Source organism: Epinephelus fuscoguttatus, linkage group LG14, assembly GCF_011397635.1.
Source record: "Epinephelus fuscoguttatus linkage group LG14, E.fuscoguttatus.final_Chr_v1".
NCBI lineage: Eukaryota > Metazoa > Chordata > Actinopteri > Perciformes > Serranidae > Epinephelus > Epinephelus fuscoguttatus.
This window is the reverse complement of record NC_064765.1, coordinates 13,272,685-13,293,070: the sequence shown is the minus strand read 5'-3', so window position 1 is coordinate 13,293,070 and position 20,386 is coordinate 13,272,685. Positions and strand designations below refer to the sequence as shown.

The following is a 20,386-nucleotide window of genomic DNA, read 5'->3' as shown; positions in this document are numbered from 1 at the left end:
TGTTGCTAATCATAAAATATCTTGTAGTTTCAGTTGATTTAGAATGAGACGTCAAATTTCTATTTTTCTCACAGTAACGTTATTAGGCGCTGTCACTTCCTGGAGTTGACAGTGGTTGCCTAGCAACCCCACAACGAGTGACCCAGAGGTTAAATTGAGAGCATGGGTCGTTCTGTTTTTTTCCGCCATGACACCTTCCTGTCGGGCGCTTCACTACAGAAGTCCTGGTAGGTGTATTTTGTTAACTTTGGTCAGAGGCGGGCTAACTTCCCTCCAGTTTCCAGTATTTATGCTAAGCTAACTAGCTGTAGCATAGTTAGCATTCAGACACAAGTGGTATTAGCTTAAGGTTCTCATCTAACGGTCGCTACTACGTCTCGGCAAGAAAGCAGTTAAGCGTGTTAACAGTTTCTTAACTTTTGATATATTCTTCATTCATTTTGTTTTAATATTTTCGCGAAATGTTTTGTCAGGAGTTTATATGTTTGTCTGCAGACAAAATTTGTAAACGAGATAGCAGTTAGCCTAGCATGCTAGGTGCAGTCACCAAACTTAACAGGTGTGTAGTTGGGATCATAATGAAGACAGGTGTGGTCCGAGTGAGGGCGCCAGAAGGTCTAGGTAGTAGAGAGGATGTCATCGAAAGGTAAAGGACCACCATTTCAAATAAATATGTACTGTAATCAGCTGGCCTTTTTCCACAGAGAACATTTTGACATGTCACAGTAGGAACAACACAGGTGATGTTGGCTGAATTCCATTTAGCTGCTTTGATTTCAGGGCCCTTGTATCGTGCATGCTTGTTCACTATCACTCTCACTGAGCACTTGAATACAACAGAGCCATCATTAGTGTTATTAATAACACCTGTGCTTTTTCTACTAGGATGAGTCAAAATGTCTGCTGTGGAAAGGGCCTATTGCAGGGATACTCAACTCGCTTTGCCCAGGTGCCACTTTTACAAAATGACAGAAGCCTGGGGGCCAGTTTCAGCAACCTCACACTGGTCAGGTGTACACAGGGGCATTTCTAGGGTTTTGGGACACTCTGGAGTTAGCTCAGACCTCTGTCACGCGGTCTGAGGTCCCTGGGGGTCTGACTTATAAAACAGTGCCTGCGATCCATACTAAAAATGTATGTATGGACAAAAGCCAAAAATTGCATGTGCCAGCTAATATTAGTTTAGTCAGGCTTCTGCTTCACCATCTGCATTGCCAATTTCCTGTTTCCAAAATGTTTGTAAGCATGGGTCAAAGTTTCACCCATCAAGTCTGTTTTTCTAGATCCCAATCTTTGCTTGGGAAGTGGCGTGCCGTACATCTTTTCAGGCCTTGTTCTTTGCATATGCAATGTTTATAAATGAGACCCCCAGTATTTTTTGATAAAGAAGCTCTATTTTGATGCTTTTTATACATTCTAGCACCTTATTTACACAAAAAGTACAAAAACAATCCCAGGGTCAATCAATTTATTTTCATTGTGAATTTAAAAAATGTTTGAGGGGCCACCCAGCACCCTGGGCTATAAGTTGAGTATCACTGCCTTATGGGGAGAGACAAATCATTTATTGATCATGTTTGAGTTGTGCAATGAATTACACGTTAGTCAACTTAAAAGATCATTTTGCAAGTCAAGAAGGTCACAGTTTCTTGTAAAACTATTAAAATACATATTTAGAACGGCTACACAAGTTGTATAGGCGACGTCACATCTTTCTCTCTCGCTGAAGCCACCATTGCTGCATTCAAATAGGACCATGATCACTGGGTTGATAAGAAGAATCCATATCAATGCCCCACTGTTTTAGTATTCATGACCTCATAAGTGGAAATTCTTTGAGAGCCTGAGAGTTTAGGAGTTCGTGCTAGACTAACCCTAACCCATGTTGTAAACACTACATCACAACACCATTGGAAGGCAGCATTAGTGTGTCAAGTACCAGGATTTACTCACAAGAGCAACTGGTCTCGGTATTTCTTGCTCTTCCTGGCTGATAAAAGGACCTGGAGTTGCTGGATAAAACACATCAAGTCAGACAATGTTACATTTGTACGGAGAATATAGCTAAGTTACCTAGCTAGCTAGCGGCTGTAGGTTACGTATATTGTGCAAGACAAGAGATGTAGTTCACTGAGCTGTTTCCCACAAAACTAAAGGGTGCTACAACAAACCTATGATAAACTGGGACATTGTTGTTTTGAAAATTATCTTTAAAATTGACATGTGTAATTCATGGCACAATTTTAACAGGATCAAAAATTATTTGTCTCTCTCTGCCGACTGTACGTATTTTTTCAAAAATTAGATCCTATGGAGGACACCCGCAGGAAGGTACTTCACCTACCTTTTGGCCCCCCCTACTTAACGCCCTAGCTCACATTCGTTCTTAAGTTGTATCTCAGTTTCAGCAAATCATTGCCGTCCACTGATCCAGCACTATCAAGAGCATAATGAAATAAAATACATCTTTAACGTTTGGCCAAACTCACTTCTTTCACGTCTTGTGTTCCATTTCAGCAGACACACCAATTTGGCATTGCGGCTGGTGTGATCCCATCACACTAGTTTATCTTTAAAACCAGTACGATGGTAATCTTACACATACATTTGCCATTTTAAAAAGTGGATTGACTACAGACAAACTACTGCATTGGTAAAAGTAAAGAATACACACATGGTATGGAGTCTATGATTTATTTTACAAATGGCAGAGCAGAGCCTGCCAGAGGAAAGGCACGGTTCAAGGTTGTAAGGATGACTTTTTCTTGACCTTAACGGAGGACATCAAACACAGGGAGTGCATCTGAAGCGCAAACTACTTAACACACCAGAAACCTCAACTAAATACAATACATAAACAACTTTGGAAACACTGTACATGGCAAGAGATGACAGCATGTTTGCATAATACCATCAAGTTGACAATTAGTTGCCTGTGGTTTTTCTATAGCATTTTATCGGTGATGCGTTATCTATCCTTTCAGATACATGTGCTTAAAATGTAAAATCATCAGTAGTGACCAATATGGCCACTACTGAAATGAAAATTACAGTAAATTTGTGTGAACACCATCTTTTGTTCAGGTACTGTAAAATGTGTTTGGAATTTCCTCTTAATATCTTCCGTTTCAGTGGTAAAATTGTGAAGATACAGATACTGATTTTGATTACAGAGCACCAATATTTCCCCCAAATCCCCAAAAGCTCAAGGTTTATGTTCTAACACAGTTTTTGTTCAAAACATAATCGATGAGCTGGAAGGGCTCAAAATTTGGGACTGCTATTAGACACATACAAAATCAGGAAGTCTATCTTTATGTGCTGCTTTCAGCAAAGAGGTACAGATAAAACAAACATCTGCTTGGAAGACTACCCAAGTGGTCATCACAGCTTACCACTGCAGTTCATCTGAATGCAAAGTCCGTATCAGGAAAATCCCACAGCGAGTGCCTTTAGATAGTGTTAATGTGGAAACAGTTTGGGTGTGTTTTACAGAGGAATGTTGGCGTGTTTCTTCCAGGGGTTGACCTGTTTCTTGCTGGCCAGCACCTCCAGATCTCTGCAGATCCTCTTGCGAGTGGTCGCCGGCTCAATGATGTCATCCACAAAACCTAAATCAAACAGTTGACTGGTAAGAAACTTAAGTGTATAATGCATTATATTAGGGATGCACCGAAATGAAAATTTGTGGCCGAAGCTGAATAATACTAAGTGCTTGGCCGAATACTGAGTACCGAATACCGAATATCGTTGTTTAGTTTTTCATTCGTTTTTGCAGATGAACCCCTTCCAGATTAGTGTTGTCAGGGTACCAATATTGGGACCCACTGTACGATACCAATGAAAATATCATGGTTCTGAGTAGTATCACGATACCACAGTGAAAATGAGGCAGATGTGCCTTTTGTCATTTATAAAAAGATAAATCACTTTTCTATAATACATCAATGATATTTCAATGGAATAAATTACTTATTGACTTATTCATACTTCAAAAACAGCATCAATAGGTGATTAACATAGGGGGGGATCAAAATAAAATAAATAAATAAAATAAGAATCAACCAGCCACCCTCCTCCCCTGACAAGTAAAGAACAGTCCCTTCATAAGTAAAGAACAGTCCCTAACGTGCGGTGAGGTTTGTGGGCCGTGAACGGCTCGTTTCTCCTCTGACACATCACGTACGGTCTGTGTTCGGCTGGCTCGGCTGTTCAGGTACTTCTGGGTAGTCATGACGCCAAGAAGAGGATATTGTCAGAGCCAACTTCTCCGTTGCCGGTAAGCCGATGGCCGCCGTATTTGACAGGAATACATTACTGTCTGTGTCTGTGACCCCCGTTCAACCCACAACCGGTGGGATTCGCCTTTCATTTCTGCTGCTGATTGAAATCTGTAGGCTGCTCGCACAGCGTGCTGAATGATTTAAGCCTATTTTGCTCGCTCAAAACTATTTTTAGTCGCAAATGCAAGTGTGGTGACGGACGGATTGCCACACTGCTGACATTTTACTCCACCCGTCACGGCACGCTGTTTGATTATGTTATCAAAACATGCCACTATTATTCGGCTTTGTTTTTAACTTATTCCACCGAATACCGAATGTGTGTTTTTTTGCAATATTCAGCCGAATGTATTCTGTTACCGAATATTCGGTGCATCCCTGCATTATATTGGTGTATGTGGACTTCAAATGGAAGGTTCACCCCAAAATTAAAAATGCATAATACTCCTCTTACCTGTAGGGCTGTTTATCAATCTAGATTGTTTTGGTGTGAGTTGCTGAGTGTTGGAGGTGTCAGCTGTAAAGATGTCTGCCTTTCTCTAATATATTGAAACTAGATGGCAGTTTTTTATAAAACAGTGACAAAGTTCACCTCTGACAGCAGCTGGGAAGGGGTTAGCAAACTTCTCCACGTATTCAGCCTCTGCCTCCGCCTGGTTCTCCTTTCCTCTGAAAATAATCTGCACAGCACCCTGAGAAAGACAGAAGCAGACCATTGTCACATCAAAGAAAAGAGAGATTAAGAGACATAAACAGAAAAAAAGTTGTGTGTTTGTACCTTGGCGCCCATGACAGCAACCTCAGCTGTGGGCCAGGCGTAGTTCACGTCTCCCCTCAAGTGTTTGGAGCTCATCACATCATAGGCTCCCCCGTAAGCCTGGGGTACACAAACACACACTGAGCCATATGTCTTATCTCTGAGTACACAGTGTACAACATTAATTCTGAGTTTTCCCCCGTATAGAAAATGGAAAATAAGTAGAGATTAAAAGCATACACACTGATATTGTAATGCTGCTTTTAGAGCAGACTGAGTGCAGCTGTTCAAAAGTCCTCCAGTAAAAAGCTTTATAGTGGCTTTTATTGCAGGAAGTGTTCGGTTGTAGTCACTGGGGTTAGTCTCTTAGCTTGATCTGTTCTAACATCAGGTTCTAACAAAGTCTAAAAGTTTCTCTAAATGATTTTGTCACATTTTTGTCAGTTTAGATGAAGAGCTACGGGTGCTTATTGCTGTTTCGACATTCCCACATCTGTCTCTTCTTATTTTGTCCACACACACACACACACACACACACACACACACCTTTCTTGTGATGATGGTGATTTTTGGGACAGTGGCCTCTGCAAAGGCGTACAGCAGTTTGGCGCCGTGTCTGATGATGCCTCCGTACTCCTGAGCGGTACCTGTTGATGACCATCACAGCAGTTATAGTGGGTGTGAGTGTGAACTGTCGGATGTGACTGTAGCTACATTTCAGTGCAAGGAGAATTTCTGCTTACATGTAGGGTAACCCGGTTTCTAGCTTGTGTGTTTAATAAGTATGAAAGACAAGTTGGCCAAATATTTTTGAGATAGATACCTGCCTTTCTCCTATACTAAAACTTGTTATTACTGTATGAGCTTCTTATTTCTTTTCCCTGAGCTGTTCCATCTGGGAGCTCAACAAGGCAGACAGAAACATTCTTGTATTATTTATGGCAGCAGAGAGACTCACAAGAGAATCATAGCTCAATATCCTAACCTGATTAAGATGTAAACTACAGTATGGCCAATAGCTGGATCACTCCATGCAGCCAGTGTATATGCACTGTGAGATTTTCAAAGAATACCTGGCAGGAAGCCTGGAACATCCACAAAGGTGATAATGGGAATATTGAAAGCATCACAGAAGCGTACAAAGCGGGCTCCCTTCACTGAAGAGTTGATGTCCAAACAACCTGATAGACGAGACAGAAATTAAGAACTGAACTTCTCTTCTCCCACCATGCTCTTTTTGGGACTTAGCTTGTTGCATATACAATTTAAAAGCAGAATGAAAACGACCTTATTCACATTACACTGATAATTCATCACTTATCAACTGTTTTACTCACCAGAAGCAACTTTGGGCTGGTTACCCACAATGCCGACAGTGCGTCCATTCATGCGGGCAAATCCCACCACAATGTTTTTGGCGTAGTTGGGCATGATCTCGAAGAAGTCACTCTCATCCACTATCTAAACAAATGCATTAAGAAAGGACCCTTTTACTGCTTGCAAAAGTGAGATCAGACATGTTTGCACATTGTTGAGTGTGCATGCACATACTGCTTGAATGATGTCCAACATGTCGTAGGCTTTGGTCGTCTCAAACGGGACGATGGTGTCCAATGCAGGTATCAGACGATCACTGAAAAGGGGACGAGATATCAGACGTGTTGAAATGAAAACAGATATTCTCCCACTAGTTTTAGGTGACTGGTTGTTCTAAAAAGTGGAGGTCAAGGTGATTGGTAACCTGCTGTCGTGGCACTCCCTGATGGGGGCGGGGTCCTGATTGCTTAGCGGCAGGAAGTTGAAGAACTCTCGCAAGTTGAGCAAGGCCTCGACGTCATTATCAAAAGCATGGTGAGCCACTCCTGTGAGCAACACAAGACACCTTTTTAGACCCAAATAATTCAATTTAAGTCTCTCTGAAATCAAGAACTTATCTTAGATATGTTGATGACCAGTGACCAGTTTTAGAAATATGGCCACTGGGACGCATCTGTTACAGAACCAAAAGGCAAGATGGCTACTACAGCTGGACGTTTACATGAAAAGAGCACCGTCAACTGTGTAGCAAAACAAGAAAATCAGAAGTTAGAAAAGCTTTAACATGTAAACTAACCTGACACAGTGGTATGCGTTTTGGCTCCACCAAGTTCCTCTTGAGTCACATCTTCATTAGTGACAGACTTCACAACATCAGGTCCTGTGATAAACAGGTATGATGTGTCCTATACGCACACACATACACAAAGATGTCAGATTAATGTAACTGAGATAGTCTCACACCTCATTTACACTGAGTGGTTCGGCTCAACTCAACTCATTTTGATACCAGGTGCTTTCCTCAATTTTAATTTCTACTACGGATAGTACCTTGTCAGTGGACGTGGAACTCTTAGCTGACTGTCATAGTGATGCGTGACACTGCTGTAACATCGTCTTCAACTGCTCCAAGCGAGTTAAGTAAAGTTGAGCCGTACAGTGTAGTGGAAATGAGGCATTACAAACACAACTGCATCGTAATTGTTCATCACCGAATATTGCGACTTCTGTGTCCACAATTAGCTTAATATGCAGAATGCTGACAAGTTAGAAACACTGAAACATTTTCAACAAGTGCTAATTATCAGATAATTACTTAAGATTTTGATTGGTGTTTCAGCTGTATCTGTGCAGCTCCCTACCTTAACCATGAAGGTGAAATCTGTCAGGGCAGGGGAGTAGACAGCTCCTCCTGCACAGGGACCCATGATGAGGGAGATCTGGGGGACGACTCCTGAAGCCATCACGTTCCTCTGGAAAAGGAGAATGTTTTAATTTTACTTTACCTTTACCTCCAAACGTGTGAATTTCTAAATGTGCATATTAGCAGTATGTTAAATGCACAGCATGAGGTGCATGTAGTGCCAGCCATTTAGCCCAAGGCATGTCAGGGAATTACCCTACAAGTTGTTGCAAGCTGTACTCTCGGAGCTGGAAAAGAATGTTTTCAATATTATTTCAGGCATGAGCACAAAAGGCTCTTTACAATATCACCATACCAGGAATATATCTGCATATCCAGCCAGAGACTCCACTCCCTCCTGGATTCGAGCTCCTCCAGAGTCATTCAACCCGATGACCGGGGCTCCAACTGTCATGGCCTGGTCCATAATCTGAGTACAGAACATTAAGCATACACCCAAATGAGTATCTGAAATGCCTAACGGCAAACTAAAGGAATAACACAGGAAAGTATTGTTGACAAGGAATGTTTACTGAGGGAAAAGTAATGTTTTAAAGTCTTTTTTCTATTAGGTGCTTGTTTCACACACACATGCAAGCACAGATTCGAGTACACACACCTCGGTGATTTTAGTTTGTTTACCTTACAGATCTTCTGTGCGTGAGCTCCAGACAGACTGCCACCAAACACTGTGAAGTCCTGAGGTAAACCAAAAGGGCAAGATGGAAACAATATTACACAGGTGAAGTCAAGCTGCTGGATATTGCCAAAATGTAGGATTCTTACAGTATAACTGCACACTGTACCTGACTGAACACATAAACCAGCCTGCCATTGATCCTGCCTCGGCCTGTCACCACACTGTCACCCGGGAACTATTATAGAGACAAGGGTATTATGATGAGAAATGTTTCAAACCCCAGAGGAAGACATGCTCTTGTTTCTAGTGGATAAACCACGATGATGCTGAGTTGTGTGCGAGCTTTTACCTTGTTCCTGTCCTGCTCCATGCCGAAGTCAGAGCAGCGATGCTCCACGAACATGTCAGACTCCACAAAGGACTCAGGGTCCAACAGAAGCTCCACTCGCTCCCTGGCTGTCAGCTTACCCTGCAACACATAACGCCAAGTTACTACACATTAACTGAAAGAAATACTGCACTACATATACATTACACCATACAAATTTGTCGCCTAGGTTTTATATCATTTAAAAGGTCTGTTTATAGCAATATAAAACCTTTTTATGACTTTAGTAGCTTGATCTGTCAGATATTTATTTTGATATATCACTTAGCAAAACTGAGTAAATTTCTTCTAACTATTGCATTAACTTATGCCTGCAAATCAGGGCTAATGATAACCACAGAGCTTTATTATTAAATGATTCAAGGATTTAGTATTGGTATTATGCAATACAGGATTGTATAGTGTAACACAGCTGTAGCCCCTCAATTCTACACACACAAAAAATGTATTAACAGATGAGGTAGAGGTAAAGGTAGCACTAAAGGAAGATTTAAAAGATTACAGTAAATACATACATATACATATCTCTAGCTATCTATCTATCTATCTATCTATCTATCTATACACACACACACACACACACACACACAATTATGTGTAATATGAGTGTTTTAAATCAAAGTGTAATAGAAAATGGATTTAGTGGAAATTATTTTTGTTCTAAAGGTTACAATAATATTTTTAAATATGTCACAATATGTCAAGATGTCTTATTTTTGTCTGTAACATAGAGCTCTCACATTGGACACTGGAATTGACAGTTTCAAGTGGCACATTCATGTATTTCATAAATAACTGTGGGAATATGTTTAGGGTTTATTAACAATATTTGAGGTCCAGTGTGCAGGATTTAAGGGGGGTCTATTGGCAGAAGTAGAATATAATGTAATGCTTTCTTCAGTATAAAATGACAAGAATGAGCTGTTTATTTTCACAAAGGGAGTGGGACCTCATCTACGAAGTATGTTGGAATGTTGCATCGCAATGTTTCTACAGTAGCCCAGAGTGGACAAACCAAACACTGACTCTAGATAGGTGGCCACTGTAGTTAGCAGCCCCCTCTATGATGAGAGTGTTGGGAAAACACTTACTATTTAAGGTAAGACTGCTTTATTCAATGTTTTTACTGATTTAAATCACCTGGTCTGTTTGTTTTGAAGACATAGAGACCTTTGCACATAACTCCGTTCCAGGTAAAAACCTCCTGGACATCTGGATTTTACTAAGTGCTGAGCTGGTGGACAATCTCTGACATGTCAGACAGCATCAGAGAAGCACGGATTTGTAACGTGAAACTGCTCTTTTTGAGTGTTTTTACTCGGGGTGTGCCACATCATCTTGTTAACGATAATACCGCCGTAATTTTTAATATGATACATAAAATTCATATTGTGATACTCGCGATATTTTGACTTGTTGATATATTGACGTCATATCGTTACCCACGGCGACAACAAGCATGGCTAATAGCGAAATTACTGCGGACTCTGCAATGGTTCCAAAAAGAGGAGCAGCTTCAAGCTTTTTCGATTCAAACTAAAGAAATGAGAAATAATTTGTAGTTTTTACTGAATATTTGAAGGCAAACTGTTAGGTCAACCTTAACACTATAGCACTTGAATTTACTAATTTGTAAGATCATCAAGAATCAGCTCCTGGTTAAAACCTGAACGATAAACATTTAAGAAATTTTAACCAGTACAAGTTTCAGCTGGTTGAAATCTGCAATCCTCACCGCTAGATGTCACTAAACCCCCCTTAATCTTACGCACTGCTCCTTTAAACCTGCAACCTACTTTTGAACTTCTACCTTAAATTGGCAGAGGATTAGCACTTTGTTCAAGGATCTTTAGCAAGATGTGACATTTTAAAGTATCTTAAGTGCCACTGAGTTACAGTTAATCCTAACAAGGTAGGAAAGTTGGTTGTTAAAGGTCATTTTAATGTGTGTGAGGAAAAAAGTAAACAGCTACGATTGACTTTGAGCCTTTGGCCAGACATTAAACACCTCAACCACTCTAGCTGGCAGTATATTTAAAGCTTCAAGTAATGAAAGAACTATCTTAAATGCAGGCTAAGATTAAAAGAAGAAAGACAAAGTTAACTGACTTTACCCTTTTGTGTTGTGCATCTATTCTCTGCTGACCTCCCCCGATCAGCGCCGCCTTCCGTTTAATGTCAATCCTCTCCTTAACGGACAGGTGGCTGACAGAGTACCGGCGGCAGTCCCGTTGCAGGGTGGTCTGCGCCATTGCGGCAGTGACTGCGCCATGTTTCACTGCCGCAAAACTCCTGAAAGACGTCCTCAACCCGTTTATCAGTCCGCTGCTGCTGTGGGCCACCCTGAACGCCGCCATCATTGCCGTGTGTGCTCTCTGCTGACAGCGGGCAGGATAATGAAGGACGGAGATTTGAGCCAATAGCGAACGGGGGCGAGATCTGACAGCCAATGAGAGAGAAAGAATGCTTACTGTCGGGTGGGCGGGACTTGGAGCTTTTCCTGTGGCTTGTACTTGGATTTTATTTGCCCTGACTTAGGCTTGTCAGGTACACGCTCAGTTTGGGGACTCTGTCGCTGCTTGGTGGTCTAAAATTCAAACATTTCCCAAATCCTGGACGACTTAAAGGAAATATAATATTTTGATAGGTAGAGTTTGTAGGGAACCCGGCGGGAGGGGCTGCCTGACAGGTCAAACACAGGGCTAAAATCACCTTGACATATAGAGCTATTAATTTCTTCTTAGGCAACAGGCCATGTGTAACAAGAGTGTTATGTTTCCCGGTTGACTAAATAAAATAAGGTAGAACCATATCTAAGACGTGTTAATTGCGACTTAAACTTTCATATTTGTATGCAGGTGAAGTTATATAAGAAGGATATGAAATACAACCAAGGAGAAAATTTGTTCAAATTCATATTCATAACTAAAGTGACTTGAAGCTATTGAAAAAGTGGAAGAAATAAGTGCATTTCTCCAGGGAACTAATTAAATTCAAGTAGGATCTCTGTGGGTCTACATGTACAAGTGACTCAACTGAAAAGCACTGAAATAAATTATTAATGATTGCTATTCTGCAAGTCACAGAGTCTTAAAGAGAATTTTAGTTTCCAAGTGGTTCAGTCTTGGTTTTGGAAACAAAATAATCTTCACTCGGGGTCAATCTAAGGGAGACACAGTCGAAAGTTCTGGAAGAATAGTAAGTGGACCTTTTACCTAATTGAATATTTATCACTTAACATGAACACTGGAGTAATACTTGAGCCATGTCAAATTATAAAACATGAACACTGTGCAAACAGTTACTTTAAAAACTTATTTATGGTAATAATTGGATAGAGGGGACAGAGATGGTTCAACAGAAAACAAAAATGGTGGTGCGAACATAACATAAACTGGTGGTGACCACCACCACCAGTTTTGGTCCTTGACTGGGATGTTGAGAGATATGCAGTACACTTAATAGTTTTAACCCTCAGCTGTGGTCTTCTGAAATACAAGTTTTAGTGCTTATTTACTTGTTAAAATATGACTTCATTGTTTTTTTTAAAAAAAAATTCAAATTAATAATCAAAACAATTCCCTCATCTTCTTAAAATAATGAATTAATCGCTACTTTTTATTACCAAGGCTCTGTGGTGTGTGTGCAGGACCCTTCGTACACTACGGTAACCAGGGTAACTAGGTGAAGTCTCGCGTGATGATCATGCCTGTCGAGAGGGGTTGATGCGAGGAAAAGTGGAAAATCGAATGATTGATGCATTTGTAAAACGGATAGTTAGCTATGTTTCGGTCGCTGCTCGCCAAGTATTACAGCAAAACCTATCAGAATTGCAGGGTTTCAGTTTATAGCTTGCATTTCCCTCCTACGCGCGAGGCATAACTCGGCCCTAGGGGGGTTAGTGATACGGTTGCATTTTCGCTAGCTAATTTGGCTAGCCATGCTAACGCAGGCTGGTTAGCTTTGTTTACATCAAGTGCGCGCCCGGAATATGTTAGCTAGCAGCTAGCCGAGCAAATGTGCCGTCTTCGGAGCCGCTCTTCGTTAATTTAGGCATCGACGAGGAGACGGTGTTGGATCGTACATGGGCTGTATGGCTAGCATCGACCACCGCTCGTTTAAAACGTTTGGCTGATGGCGTAAGCTAACGTTAGCTACATTATGCTAACCTTTTGATCATGGATCGTGTGATCGTTTGATTCATCGCTAGCTGTTAGGCAGCGTTAGGGATAATGTGAGTAATTATAACGCAGGGTCTAATCGGTCCTGATTAACAGAAACTTCAATTGTGATCTGAAACCTCGTTGGTGGATTGTAACTACTACGAACCGGTGATGCTAATATTAGCTAGCCGCCTGCCGAGCTAACGTGCGCGTTTAGTGATAACCGCTTCAGCATGTTCGTTGTCTGTTATTGTGTGTGTTATTAATTCATGTGCCTGCATTGACACACTGGAGTGACTGATTGTTGCTCCGCCAGGCCAGTTTATATTTCCTCCATCCACCCTGAGACTTGGCTATCTTTAGCTCCGTTGCAGCGGGTGGCTGGATTTTTTTTCCCGGGCCGTTTCTCCTTGAGGCTGCGGAGCACACCGCTATGAACCCCGTTAATGCAACCGCTCTGTACGTGTCCGCCAGCCGGGCCGTGCTGCAGTGTGACCCGCGGCAGCCTCACAGCTTCGCAGATATGTACACGCTACTGCCCTTCTTCAGAGAGTCCCTTGCATGCCTCGTCTGTGGTAAGCATCCTGAAAATATCTTTATCATAATAGCAATACACATCACATGCTCTAATGTTGTTTTGTGTCATCTCACTGCAAGATTATATCCTCTCTGTGCCGCCAATCAGTTTCAGTGTACTCAAATGAATCAGTGTTTCATAACCTTACTATTCATGTTGACTGAAGTGTCCGTGGGCGTGCGTGTGCTCGCAGCAGTTGACACGATTTGTCGTGCTCACAACCGTGGTTTCCTTAGCAACCGAGGCTGAACCCCAGTCATCTGTCCTCTTGTCAAGACAGATGACTCCTCTGTTGTTGTGTCTGCTGCAGAGCCATGTGTTTTCTATTCATACTGAATTTACTCACTCTGCTTAGCTAGTGAAAGATCAACACTGGCACAGCTTGCATTTAGAGATGGGCAATATTGACAGGATGATATATGACAATATTTCTGGCCTCTGGTGGTTATGTAATGGTGTTTCTGGCATGATTATTTGTGCTGTCATGCAGTTACTTAAACAGAACTACAGGTTGGGTGATGTAAGCGGTAAAAATCAGTAATGTGAACATAATGATTATGCAGGCTGGAGCGTTCTGTGTTTATTTCAGTAAACTGGGACCAATAAGTTAAGAAAGAAAGTGCAGGAAACAACAATATTTAATTCCAGATAACTTAATTTAATTTCCAGTCACAGATAATGATTTGATTTCCCTGATCTTGAAATGCACAAGTTTATATGAAAACAATTAGTCAGTTGACAGAAAATTATTCTGCATCTGTTTTGGATTGCTGGTCAGACAAAACAAGCTATTACTGAATTCATCCTAGGCTCTGGGTAATTGTGACAGGTATTTTTACAGACCAAATGGTTAATTGAGAAAATAATTGACAGATTAATGATTTCAGATGGTAATTACTGTTTCTATTGAGGCATGACGGTGAATAGAAATAACTTGAAATGACTCTGTGTAGCTTGTTCACTGTGCAAAGTGGATGAATGTTGTTTAAAAGCTTCCTCTCTTTTCTGTACCAGGTAAACTGCTCCAGGATCCCATTTCCCCAACACATGCAGAGTGTCAGCATTATGTCTGCTTGGGCTGCAAAGGCCAGAAGATGAAGATCAGGCCATCGTGCAGCCGCTGTAGGGACTCCTCCTGCTTCCAGGAGAACAAACAGCTTTCTTTGTTGGTGCAGTGCTACAGGAAGCTTTGCCTCTATGTAACTCATTCGCCGTTGCTGCAGTCAGTCAGCAGCCATGTGGGAGGGTCTCCAGAGGTTATGGCTTTGCTAGATGAAGTGCTGATGTCACACGAAGAGGAGATAGAGACAGAAGACCCAAGCTTTGCACAGGAAGATTTGAATCCATCTGCGCCAGAGTCCCTTACCCCCACAGAGGCACCACCTGTTCCTGCAGAGCTCTCAGCTGTACCCCAGAGCTCCTCCTCTGACCCTCCCTGTTCCAATGGACCACAGGAATGCAATGGAGAAGTGCTGGAAGACCTGGATCCCTCTTCTCCTGAGCTGGAAGTATGCGAGCTGGTAGAGGAGCAGCCACAGGCAGGCCTGTCTGTGTCCAATACTGGTTGTGGTGGTCTGGAACTGAGTCTGACTACTGGACCTTTAGCCCCAACTCCAGGCACTGTGTGCTCACTCAGGGATGGGGAATCTAGCAGCAGGGAGCTGGAGGAGGGGGAGGTGTTGCTCCTCAGTGTGGAGGAGGTGTTACAGACTTTGGATCCCCTTCAGACCGGTCGAGATTCTCCTCATACACACCCAGAACGAATGCACACTCACGCACACATAACCACGGACAGAGCACACGCTCAAATGTACTTACAGCTGGATGCAGCTCACAACTACACACAGATTCAAACTGACAGGACTAACACAGTGGCAAGTCATGGTGCTCACATACACACTTCCTCCTTCGATCCACCTCCAACCTCCAAGCCCCCGCCAGTCCGCCTTAAACGTAAACGTTCTCGATCAGAGAGTGACAGGGAAAAGGTGAAACCCCTCCCTATCGCCACCATCCTACAGGGCCCCTCCTCACATTCACACACTCCAAACCCCTCTCAGACACTGCACATCCAACCACCAACACCCTCCTTAACTGTACCAGCACACACATACTCGTCCCTTCCCAACGGGGCGCCCCCCAAGCCCAGTCGCCCTCCGCAGAACCACAATAAAGGTCCCAGGAAGCATGTTGATCCAGGCCCTAAGAAGCCTCATGCGAAGGCCCGCAGTGGCGGAGGGTCCAAGACCAAGGACGGAAGCAAAGACCAGCGGTTGATGTCTGGCTGCCTTGTGCCCCCGGCACCTGTTAGACCTCCATATAAGAAGCCAGTGGAGAAGAAAGGCTGCAAGTGTGGCAGGGCCACCCAGAATCCATCAGTGCTGACCTGCAGGGGGCAACGCTGTCCCTGCTACTCAAACCGCAAGGTGAGACTAAAAAAGGAATTTGTAAAGTAGAATTTCATTGATGTTATGAACTGCAAGAGAAATTTGCCTGTTTTTAACAGCTCTTCAGAAGTGTGATGGCATTGTTATGGGATTGGATGCAGATTAGTGTTTTAGGTAGTCTAAGTGTAAAATAGTAGTTTTTAAAAATAATTTTTGATATCTATTTTTTTAATATAGTTTTTCCCTATTTTTTTGTCTTTTTACCTAGTTTTTGTTTTGTTTTGTTTTTTTAATCTTGTAAATCTATTATTTTTTCTTTTTTTAGCAAATTTGTGGGACATTTCTTACCAAGTGGTTCATTGCCTTTTCCCCCACGTTTTTTAAATCGCACCAATTTGCTTTCAAAGTTTAAATACTTACTAAAGGCATCTTAAATCAGCTCAGGAAAAGTGATGTCACTCCAGGTTTCAAAGGGTTAACACTGTGATTTGGAAGCCAGGCATAATGTCACTGTGTTTACAAATTTAGGTTAAAATCACAACTGAAAACACACATTTTTAATAACTTTTAAAAACATGTCTAAATTCCTTGTTTATGAATGATTTAGTGCACTACCATGCTGTTATTATTGAATCCTGGCTACACTCTGAGCTCTGTGGGGTTATATCAGTAATATGCAGCTATAATGTGACACTGATGTGATGCAAATACACAAATAAGAGAGATATATGATGACAGATAACGGTCTGTGACATATTCTGTCGTCTTCCTCAGGCATGCTTGGATTGCATCTGTCGAGGTTGCCAGAACTCCTACATGGCCAACGGGGAGAAGAAGCTCGAAGCCTTCGCTGTGCCAGAGAAAGCCTTGGAGCAGACGCGGCTCACGCTCGGCATCAACCTCACCAGCATCACTGCAGCCGCGGCACTCCGCAACCCGGCAACCACCAGCATCCGCCCTAACACCCTCCTCAACGTCGCCACAGCAACGGGAACCCCTGTAACCACGGCCTTCCTGTCCCCCAGCCCCCCGCAAGACCCCAACTACGAGGACCCCCTGGAGCTGCTGATTGGATGAGAGGCTGGAACTCCGAAAAAACAGACCGCTCGAAGCTGATTGAATGTGACGGCTGATCATTGTGTCTGTCAGACAACCTGTACCTCCCCTTCATCCACAGGGGAGGCAATCTAAGGCAGCTATGGGTCTGTCCTGTTCTGTAACCTGCTCTTCTTCTGTGTTGGAAAATGCTGAGTAGTAAGACTAGCATGGGTGTGCCAAAGCCTCCTGTATTGTGCCTGTGTGCCGGTGTGTGTCGTTGCCTGTCTGTAGTTAAACACTTATACTCGGTTCCAAGGCTGTTCTTTACTCCAGAGGTGCTTTTTGTTCATAGACCACAGACATACTGTACGAGGCAATAGGAACCCATACCAGGTTTTGTGTTTGTTAGTGTGTGCGCACAATTATAGATTTCAGCGTGCGCCATGTGTGATTTTCGGTGCATAATGATAACAGAAAAACCACATTGTCATATCTCAGTCACCCGTCACAGCATTTTCCATGTTTGAGTGTTTGCTCCGTGTGTGTTTAACAAATGCATAATTGGTATCAGGACGGCCCTTACTAATCCTTAACCATGTATGTGCTCTCACCTTACTTGTGAATGAATCATGTGACTAATCTATGGAGAAGTTATGTCCCACACAAGACTCTATGCCTTTTCAATCTCATTAACTCACTCAATCCAAGTACTGTCGGCTGATAATGAATTTGTCTTAATGAACTTGACTGATGCAGGCATTGTACAGGCAGCAAGATAATGTCAGAGCACTTGGCTGGCTCCATGGTTTCTGTGCATGTATGTGTGTGTGAGTGTGTGTGTGTATGAGCCTGCTGAGATTTACTGTAATGTCAGTGGGGAGGTGGATGGTGGGCTGTAAGCACTTAGTCTGATTGATTGGCCAAATTACAACTAAAAACCATTCTTGGTTACCATAGCAATAGGAGCACCAACAAGGAGCCTCTCAGCTCTCGTGCACATACGCAGTTGTTTACAGTTTTGCCATTTCTACAGACTGTAACTGACTGTCTTCTAAAATATACCACCGTTATGGTTCGATGATGGGATTGTACATGACTGTGCGTGTGTTTAGATAAACTGAAGCCATAGGTTGTCATTAACAAGACAAAATATCCTCTGCGTGTGCATTTTTCCTCCCCCTGGTTGTAGTGTCCTGACTGATTAGTGACCAACTCAGAGACTATTTTTGATACCAAGTGTTTCAGATTTGGTACCACTGTCTTTTTCTCTGTGTGTGTTTTTTTGGTTAAAGCACCTTGAAGCCCTCCTATAACTTGAGAGGCTGTGTGTCGTCTGTGTTTGTGTCTGCTGTCTCAGCTGTAACTACAACATGTTTGTCAGTCCAGTCACGGTGACCAAAAAAAAAAAAAAAGACTGAAGGAGAGTGGGAGGACTCAGGCTGACCAAACAAACACCTTGGTTCTCGACTCATAGACCAGGAAGTAGCAGGTGGATTACAGTAATATGATCTATCTTCCTGCGTGCGTGTATGTTTCAAAATGTATTTCTTTTGGGCATTACTTGAACCCCGATTAGTTTTTGGTAATGTTTTTTTTTTTTTTTTTTTATGTAAAACTCTTGTTTGAGGAGTGATTCTTATTATTGCTGAAACATTCACTGCCATAATATGGAAACATGTAATACAACATGAATTAAATGATAGTTTTTTACTTTTTCAGTGCTGTGTCTTTTTGTGTGGAGGGGGTATTGGACTCGAGTTTGCTTGTGCAGACAGTAGCTCAACACATCATTAACTATAACCATGAACACAACAGTGGGTGGAGGTTTTCACTGAGGCTAAGAGGCTCTTTTCCCTTTTTGCACAAGCTAGGAAGAATCTGGGAAATGGTGTGTGTCAAGGGTATTAATGTGTGCCCTGATACATTTTACAGTCATATACTGTAAATTAACTGTCGAGCGAGAAAAAAAATTAAGTAATGGCCCTGTACAGGTTGGTCATTTAACCTCACGTCCATTACCATGCATAAAACAGGATGTCAGTTTTATAAATATTAAGCCTCAGAGGTCATTAAAGGTCTATTGTGTAGGATTTAGCCTTGAGGTTGCAGAGCTGAACTTTCTCCCATGTGCCAACCGTGTAGAACTACAGTGGCCAATGCAAAAAAGCAATTTACCCTATTTCGAACCATTAAGTTTGTCTGTTCCGGGCTACTGTAGAAACAACATGGTGGACTCTGGAAGCATGTGGAAAAGGATGTGCTCCAATGTAGGTACAAGCAGCTCATTCGAAGGTAACAAAAACTCAACAATTCTCATTTGCAGGTGATAATTTGCTAATGAAAACATCTGATAAATATATATAATTTCTGCCGATAGATGCTTCTAAATTCCACACACTGAACCTCCAAATAGTCTTAAATATGTATTTGTGAGATTAACTTAACTGCCACCAACATTTGATCTAATTTTAATTAACCCATCTTTTAATTTCTTTTGCCAAAATGAGTTGAGCTAATATGTGTCAGAGTCCACATTTCTGAGGTTACAAATGTTTAACCCTACCACTGAAACTTATGCTCTCTTTTAATTTATGCATACCCTTAACTGTAGGCAAAATGTAGATTAACCTAATTCACTCTAATGACCATATTCCTACATAAAACCTACCTCTGCACAGGACTACACATACTACTTAGCTGCAATGCTTTAATAAGAAAAAGATGATTTGTCCAAAAATCAGTCTGGATCCTGGATTTTGTTTTCCCAAATTTTTGTGTCTAAGTGACTATTGAAGTCAGCATTTCTTAAACTGGTCCAGTATTATGAGACCACTGCAGCCAGCAGCAGCAAAACAGGCTGCAATGTAATCCCCTGGGGGCAATTGTGCACCTTGCGCCCATGAAATGTTTTTGCCACTGACAGGCTCAGATTGTTATTTTAAGTATCTGACAGCATTACAGAAAATATTCCACAGAGAAGTTAAATGGATTTTCCTTTGCTTCTGCTGGGAAGTTTGTTACTGTGACAAGTCTCGCATGTAGATAAGTCTTACTTCAACATCCCGCTAGAGGCGACTTGTTCCAGGAAAAAACAACAGTGGGAATGTTAGTGAGAGTTGGTGATATGAGTGAGAAATCGTAGCCTAGTGTTATCTTAAAGTTTTCAGTGTCATTGCTGAATAATAAGCTGGTTTCAACAATGTGGAAAAGTCTGCAATATTTAAGAGCGAGACTTGAGTATGACTTGGTTACACTCACTAACATACTGACCAGATCAGTGAAAGGGAAAGAAGATCACCTCTCTGTAGGCTCCTTAACATAATGCTGTCACACACCTTTAATGCTTTGAAACCTGGAGCGACGTCACTTTTCTTGTGCTGCTTTCAGATGTCTTCGGCACTTACAGAATTATTAAAATTATTTTATTTTATTTA

At 42.0% G+C, this 20,386-nt stretch overlaps 2 protein-coding genes across 2 annotated transcripts; one reads left to right on the top strand and one right to left on the bottom strand.

Moving 5' to 3' along the window:
* Positions 1–2,678: 2,678 nt before the first annotated feature.
* pccb (propionyl-CoA carboxylase subunit beta) lies at positions 2,679–11,188 on the bottom strand. The gene is made up of 15 exons (XM_049595719.1): positions 10,902–11,188; positions 8,749–8,868; positions 8,566–8,634; positions 8,402–8,458; positions 8,076–8,189; positions 7,719–7,829; positions 7,154–7,262; positions 6,782–6,902; positions 6,592–6,673; positions 6,378–6,501; positions 6,114–6,221; positions 5,587–5,687; positions 5,062–5,160; positions 4,876–4,975; positions 2,679–3,611 (listed from the first exon to the last, which is right to left on the bottom strand). Exons 1-15 carry the CDS (start codon positions 11,145–11,147, stop codon positions 3,490–3,492), a joined length of 1,683 nt encoding a protein of 560 aa, XP_049451676.1. The 5' UTR covers positions 11,148–11,188; the 3' UTR covers positions 2,679–3,489.
* A 1,299-nt stretch (positions 11,189–12,487) lies between these two features.
* Positions 12,488–18,927, top strand: msl2a (MSL complex subunit 2a). Its single transcript, XM_049595718.1, has 3 exons — positions 12,488–13,525; positions 14,542–15,953; positions 16,689–18,927. The coding sequence occupies exons 1-3, from the start codon at positions 13,384–13,386 to the stop codon at positions 16,989–16,991; spliced, it is 1,857 nt and encodes a 618-aa protein (XP_049451675.1). The 5' UTR covers positions 12,488–13,383; the 3' UTR covers positions 16,992–18,927.
* Positions 18,928–20,386: the final 1,459 nt, after the last annotated feature.